Source organism: Pinus tabuliformis, chromosome 5_2 (assembly GCF_031772625.1).
Source record: "Pinus tabuliformis cultivar Carrire ecotype Pingquan chromosome 5_2, CPIR1, whole genome shotgun sequence".
In the NCBI taxonomy this organism is placed as follows: domain Eukaryota; kingdom Viridiplantae; phylum Streptophyta; class Pinopsida; order Pinales; family Pinaceae; genus Pinus; species Pinus tabuliformis.
Window position 1 is genome coordinate 957755665 of NC_142306.1, and position 7640 is coordinate 957763304.

At 43.2% G+C, this 7640-nt stretch overlaps 1 protein-coding gene across 1 annotated transcript; it reads left to right on the plus strand.

The window, feature by feature from the left end:
• The first annotated feature begins 374 nt into the window (after positions 1-374).
• On the plus strand, positions 375-4387 carry LOC149162460 (uncharacterized). Its single transcript, XM_089435185.1, has 4 exons — positions 375-731; positions 906-1041; positions 1510-3333; positions 4266-4387. Exons 1-4 carry the CDS (start codon positions 375-377, stop codon positions 4385-4387), a joined length of 2439 nt encoding a protein of 812 aa, XP_089291311.1.
• The last annotated feature ends 3253 nt before the right edge of the window (positions 4388-7640 follow it).

Here is a 7640-nt window from a genome sequence, read left to right on the forward strand (position 1 = left end):
CAGTGATAGGGGGAGATTTCAACTTCTCATTGGGGGTTGGAGAATCCTGGGGTCAACATGCTCAGTGTGATCCTATTGCGGATCAAATGCAAATGATACTAGACGCACATCACCTTGTGGATATACCCATGAACAAGAAGCTTCCTACATGGCACAATCAGTGCAAAGGAGAGGCCGCTCTGGGGAGGCGACTGGACAGATTTATGATGCATGAGGAACTGATACAATTGTTTCCCTTATACAGACAATGGGTCAGCTCAGGGGGGCTATCAGATCACCACCCGATTCTTCTTTAGATCAGTGACAAGAAATCAAAGCCGCGTTCTCCCTTTAAATTCTTTGCTGGCTTTCTCCAAGAGCCGGAATACAGCAAGATGGTCACGGATTTCTGGGCATCACAGCCCCCACTGCGGGATCAGAGGAAAGCGCTTGATTTTTGTGAGAGACTCAAGATGCTCAAAGTAATGACCGAGACCTGGGCGCGATCAAAGAGGAACAGAGACGAACAGATTCTGAAGGATACAGAAGCTCAGATAGCTTTATTGACTGATGAGAGAGGGACTGGCTATCATTCTGATGCTTCCAAAACACTTCTAAACCAGCTGCTTGGGCAAAAAGCAAAGATATTGCAAGAAAAGGAGGAGCTATGGAGACTTAAAAGCAGAGCCATTTGGCTCAAAGCTGGGGACAGTAATACAAAATACTTTCACAACCTTGCCAACGGCAGAAAGGCATCAAACACCATTTAGAGGCTACCAAGGGAACCAGATGGATGGGCTACCACACACCAGCAACTTGCTAGCCTGGGGGTAACACACTTCAAGCATCTCTACACGGCGCCGAATGTTGTAAATCTACCAGATATCATTAGACTTGCAAAAAAGTTCCCTCGTTTTGTTGGACAGGAAGATATTGAAGACCTCACTAATCCGGTCACTATACAAGAGCTGGAAAGTACACTTAAATGGTTTAAGAAAGATAAGAGCCCGGGGCCAGATGGCTGGCCTGTGGAATTCTACCTGGCTTTTTATGATCTGCTGGGTGAGGACCTTTTAGAAGTTGTTGAGGAAAGCAGGATCTCGGGGCACATACATCCGCCTATGAACCAGACCTTCATTGCCTTGATTCCCAAATCCGATGACCCCACATCCTTCAATGATTTTCGCCCTATCTCCCTCTGTAATTGCCTCTACAAAATCATTGCCAAAATCATAGCCAACCGCATTAAACCTATCCTGTCCTCACATATATCAGCAGAACAATTTGCTTTCCTCCAAAATCGCCACATCCAAGAGGCCATAGGCACTGCCCAGGAAGCTTTACACTCCATCAAGTTGAAGAACCTCAAAGGTGTGTCTCTAAAGATTGATCTTGCAAAGGCTTTTGATAAGGTAAATTGGCTATACCTTAAGATGATTCTTACACATCTGGGTTTTCCCCATCTGTTTATAAACTGGATTATGGGGTGTGTATCTTCTGTCTCCTTTTCCATTCTTATAAATGGTGCAGCCTCTGCCCGTTTTTATATCAACAGGGGAATCAGGCAAGGCTGCCCACTTTCCCCCCTACTTTTTCTGATTGTTATGGAGGGACTGAGTAGGCTCATTGAGGATGCAAAAAGGAATGGGGAACTCAGTGGTCTAAAAATTACTGAACAGTACTCCCTTACCCACCTATTGTTCGTCGACGACATACTAATCTTTCTCAATGGTAGCGTCCGAGACAGCATTGCATTAAATGATATTCTTCTACTCTTCTGTAAAGCCACGGGCATGGAAATCAACAGGGACAAATCCACTAGATCATTGATGAGATGCACACAACAGGAAACTCAGTTGGCAATCCAGTTCTTCCCCTTCTTGGAAAATAACTTGCTGGAAGGAATCAAATACCTCGGATTCATATTAAGGCCGGATGGATATAAATCTGAACACTGGTCGTGGCTTATTAACAAAATTGAAAAAAGGATCACCTGCTGGCATCATCGTTTACTGTCAAAAGCTGGTAGGTTATTGTTGATCAAATCAGTACTTGAGGCCACACCAGTTTACTGGATGTCCCTTACATGGATTCCAAAAGGCATTCTTCAAAAAATTCAACAAATATGTAACAGGTTCTTGTGGAATGGTAATAAAAAGGGAAAGATATTTGCTTGGACAAGATGGTCCCTCGTTTCCATGCCAAAGAAATGGGGTGGGTGGGGTCTAAAATCCCTTTCAGAATTTGCACAAGCTTTAACAGCAAAACAGGGCTGGTCACTCCTCAAGATGGACAGCTTATGGGCAGAAGTAATACACCAAAAATACATTTGGCCTTCCAACATCATAGAATGGCTTCGCAGACCATCTTGGAACTATCAGGGCATTTCCGCGATCTGGAGGGCCACACTAAAAGCTTTGCCACTCATCAAGGATAATCTTTTATGGAAAATTGGCAATGGAGCACAAGTCCGTATAGGCTTAGACCCGTGGCCTGGTTCAGGGAACGCACACCTCCTGCCGAAAGGTCTGATCGGACACCTCAACAACGGGGGCATTAAATACCTGGCACAGATTGGTGATCCTCATCGATCAACCATTTTCACACAGGCATGGGTCACGGATCAACAGTGGCACTTGACAGATGAATGGACTAAACATTGGCAAAGATACATTCAGGCACTTTCCGAATCACACATAAAGCTTCATGAAAAGGAAGATGAACTAATATGGGCACCTGCTAAATCTGGTATATATGCACCAAAGCTTGGCTACTTAAAGATCATCGAGGCCAAGAAGCCTGATATTCAAAAAAACTGGTGGACGGATATCTGGCAACTTCAAGCTCAGCCAAGGGCCAAACTTCTAATGTGGAACATTTTAGCAAACAAGCTTCCAACAGGCACTACTCTCAAAAACCAGGCTTTTGCTGGACCTACTTGGTGCGTACTCTGCAGAAAGGAGGAGGAATCTACGCCCCACCTATTCCTCACCTGCGAAGTCACAATGGAAATTTGGCAGCAGGTCAAACAGACCCTCAATATAACCACTGTCTGGCACGCAGTAGATATACCCTCAGCCTGGGATCAGTGGTGGACTGCGGTGGCTACGGAAAAGGCAAGAAATCTACTGCTAGTGGTGTCCTGGTTCATTTGGAACAAGCGCAATGACATCATTTTTGAGGATGGCAGGGTTAACTGGCAGCTACTTCCGCCATCCATTTGCGCAGCATACACAGAAATTCCATTTGAAAACAAAACGAATCCTCCCAGGCATATCATGCCCGAAAACATTAACAGGGATATGCCTTGGGCTTACTTCGATGGGGCAGCACCGGCGCATGGTTGCGGAGGGGGTATTCTATTTCATCTAACAGAAACACATTATTTTCACCTGAGATTAGGACTCGGCCCAGGTACCAATAATCATGCTGAGCTAATTACACTGAGACATCTTCTATATTTTGCACTATCCAAAAATTGTCGACAAGTTCAAATTTTTGGGGACTCAAAGATTGTGATTGATTGGGCAAATAATAAATCTATCTGTCATACATATTCTTTGAAACACATCTTGGAAGAAATTGTTTTTTTAAAAACACATTTTGACCGGATCACTGTTTCTCATATCTACAGGGAAAGAAATGCAACTGCTGACCGGCTCTCGAAAGAAGCGGCGGATCGTCCTCTAGGCGATTGGATGATTGAAAAATTCAATCCAGAGGGGATGCACAGATTCTATCATCGTCCCTATATCGACGGCCTACAACAAGGGGACATCCTCCCCATCTGAAATTTTTGATCTACATGTCCAATTTTTTGTATATATCAGCGTAGCTCTGATCGGCGCTATAGTTTTTTCACGGCACGAGGTTATATACCTCAAAACTCTGCTTATTTATGAATATCTATGTGATACTGTTATATATTTTTATTGGATACAACTCCACCGTATCCATAGTGACACCTACAGGACAGTTTTATATGTAAATTTTGGAACAGTGGTAAAGCCACACTACTGCATATGCCTTGGCATCAACAGCATGTAATCTCTATTATCTCTCTTTAATAGAAATTACGAACTCTATTTTCCTCGAAAAAAAAAAAAGAATATATGTGCGTGTTGTTTTTAATATTTATGGTTATACATTTAGGAGTTGTATTTATGGTTATAAATTTGGGAGTTATGTTTGATAAATAATTAATTTATAACAAATTTAAACTTTAATCTAGTTTAAACCTTCTTCTTTTTTAACTGAAACGGGTATGTTTTTTTATTTATTTGAAGGTAGATGGTTGGGCCAAAGCCTAAACAACCAAGAGTACAGTTCTCCTTATCCTCTTTCTTATGCTAGGATGGATTACAATTCTGTCAAGAGAAGCAAGATTGGTATGATATCTCGTCATTAATGTTGAGTTGTCCCTTCTGAAGAGCGCACCCTTTATTTGCCATGAGGTCTGCTTCACTGTTCGAATTCCTTAGAATGTGGTAGAATTTGTAGGTGTCGAATTCAAGGAGGGTTCTCTTTAATCTGCTGAGTCTCCAAATGCTTGAAAGTCTTTGATGCCTCTTTCCCTTGCAATTTGGCATGCTTTGAGGAGAGCTAGAATCTCTGCTTGATTGTTGGTTTTTTGCCCAATACCCCAGCAAAAGCAATCCCTTCTTGAGCCATCCGGAGAGTACATAATACCCCCTGCTCCAGCAGCACCGGGGTTCCCTTTGGAAGCCCCATCAAAGAAAATCAAGGTTAGATGTTGTTGCCTCCACCAATCTTGGAAAGTGATGTCAGAATCTCTTTTTCGCCATTCAGGGTTTGCAATGGGGGGGACCAAGGGGAGCTTTCGAGGCAGAGGGGAAAGAGAATCCAACCATCTCTTTTCTTCAGGAAGGAGAGTGAGGTCTTCTTTAAAGTAAGATTGTTGGACTGCTTCTAAAAGGAGGGATTTTGCTTTGGTTGCTACTTTCAAGGGAGTATAAGAGATTTCTTTGAAAATCTGTTCATTCCGGGTCAACCAAATTTGCCAACATACGTATTTGGGGATGGCGATCCAAATTTTGTTCCATACAAATTTAGTGGGAATGTTGTGGGGATATAGGTGGCTCCATGAGGCAAATAACTCTTCTACAAAATCATGGTCCGGGGGGCAATCTGGAGTTCATGGAGAATGTAGCCCCATACTTCTTTAGCAAAATAGCAGTCAATAAAGAGGTGTTTAGTTGTTTCAGTATTACTTCTGCAGAGGGCACATCTATGCGGTCCTGCGTAGCTTCTCTTGGCCAGATTTTCTCCTGTTAGGACTCTGTTATGCACCAAAATCCAAAAAAAAAAAATGACTTTGGGAAGACCTCCAGGATCCCATACTTTTTTCCAGAAACTGGGCAGATGATTGCTAATTTTTGTTGGGTGAAGGGCGTTGTAACCAGCAACTGTGGTATACCTTCCTGAGTGTCCCCATCCCCATGCGTCCTTCATGCTTCGATGAACTGGTGTTGCCTCTTCAAGCAATTCAATGAGCCAATTTTGTTGTTGCAAGAGTCTAACAGGGACGTCGTGGAAGTCCCAGCAGCACCAATTGCCTTTGTTGTCCCACCTAGAAAGATCGTAGACGCTATTGATGCCAGCGCGTTGGAGCCACTCCTTTATATCTACGATGTCTTCAGAATCAGATAGCAGAGCACGATCCATAATGCGATCGTCCCACAAAGAGGTTTTCTTTCCATTTCCAGGCACGCGATACACCTTCTCTCTGAAGAAGTGTAGACTTTTTCGGCATAAATTCCAGGTTTGGGAGCAGTTAACTGAGATGCAGGCTTGCAGATTCCATAGCACAGGACCATCTGCATACTTGTGCAAGAGTGATTGACTGACCGGGTGTTGTGGATCACAATGCAATTTCCACAGGATTTTTCCACCAAGCACAAGGTTAACCATCGCAGGATCGCGAATCTGTAAACCGCCCTCTGTGATGTCTCTTTTGACTGTGTCCCAGTTGATCAGGTGAATTTTTTCCTGATTCCCTTTCCCCCCTTGCCATAGAAAATCCCTCAGGAGTTTAGATATTTGATCCATCACATTTTTAGGAGCAAGAAGAAAAGCAGCTTGGTAAATTGGCAACACAGACAGCAGAGTTTTAATAAGAATTACTTTTCCTCCTTTTGTTAACCAGTAGCCTCCCCAAGATGAGATTTTTGTTTTGATTTTGTTGATAATGTCGCTCCACAGATCCCTTTTGTTAATTCCATTTGTAATGGGAAAACCTAGGTATTTGATCTTGTCCCATTTTGCATAGGCTTTAAAGCCCAAGATCTGAGATATGCTCATGAGCTCTTGCTGTTCCATATTCCAGCCATAAATTTCACTCTTTCTTTCACTTACTAAGGCTCTTGTTACCCTGCAATAGCATTTTAGGACTGAGTCAAACGCCATTGCAATTCTGAGAGAGGCTCCTCCGAGAAGAATAGAGTCATCCGCAAATAGGGCATGGTTTAAGGGATCTATGCCATGGGAAATTCTGAGGCCAAGTAGTGACCCAGCGTCTCTCTCAGCAGTGAGCTTTCTGCTCAGAGATTCAGCTAGCATAATGTACAGAAAAGGAGAGAAGGGGCAGCCCTGCCTAAGGCCTCTCTGGGCATGAAAGAAGCTAATAGGGCGCCCATTAACCAGGGGGGAAATCCAAGGGTTACCAATACAGGCTTTTATAAGATTCACAAACTGGTTCGAGAACCCGAAGGAGCGTAAGACTTTGATGAGGAAGGTGTGATTAACCCTATCAAAAGCATTCGCCATGTCTAGTTTTATCAACATTCCTTTTTCTTTTCGCTGTTTACTTGAGTGAATTGTCTCCTGCACTTGGATGACATTATCCAAGATGTGTCTACCTTCAACAAATCCTCCTTGGGAGGAGGAGATGAGCCTTTTGAGTAATGGTTTAATTCTGTTTGCCAGGAGCTTGGCCAAAATTTTGTAGGAGGCATTACATAGAGATATGGGTCTGAATCTGGCAAAGGTTTCTAGGTTGGCCTCTTTTGGAATTAGTGCGAGGTAGGTGGAATTGGTTCCTCCTCCTATCTTAGCTTTCTTCTGGAACCCTCTTATCATTTTCTGGAGGTCATATTTAATGGTATCCCAGCAGATCTTGTAGAAGTGGATGGTGAACCTGTCAGGCCTAGGAGCCTTATCAGGTTCCATAGACCAAATAACATTAATTATTTCTTCCTCCGTGAAGGGTTTGATGAGAGCATGATTGTCTTCTAAGCTGACAAGGAAAGGGATGTTTGAGAGGAGCTCCACTGAGTCTTCCTCGCTACCTTGTGTCCCTGCAGTAAAAAGCTTTTTGAAGTGACTTTCTGCTGCCTCTTTTATTTGTGCAAACCCTTTGCAGTTCTGCCCTTCTTCAATTGTGATTTTTGAAATATGATTGCATGAGAATCTAGCTCTATATTGGTGATGAAAGAAAGAGGTGTTTCGATCCCCACCCTTCAACCACAAGCTACATGATTTGATTCTCTAGTACTCTTCTTCCATTCTAAAGGAGCGGAAGGAAGAGCGTTGGGCTTCTACCTCTTTGCCTATCATCTCTGAGGTGATATCCTTGTGTTCCATTTCAACTTGCATGTCCTCCAAAGTCTGCACTATTTCTTTCCTTTGGCTGGTTGGATTTG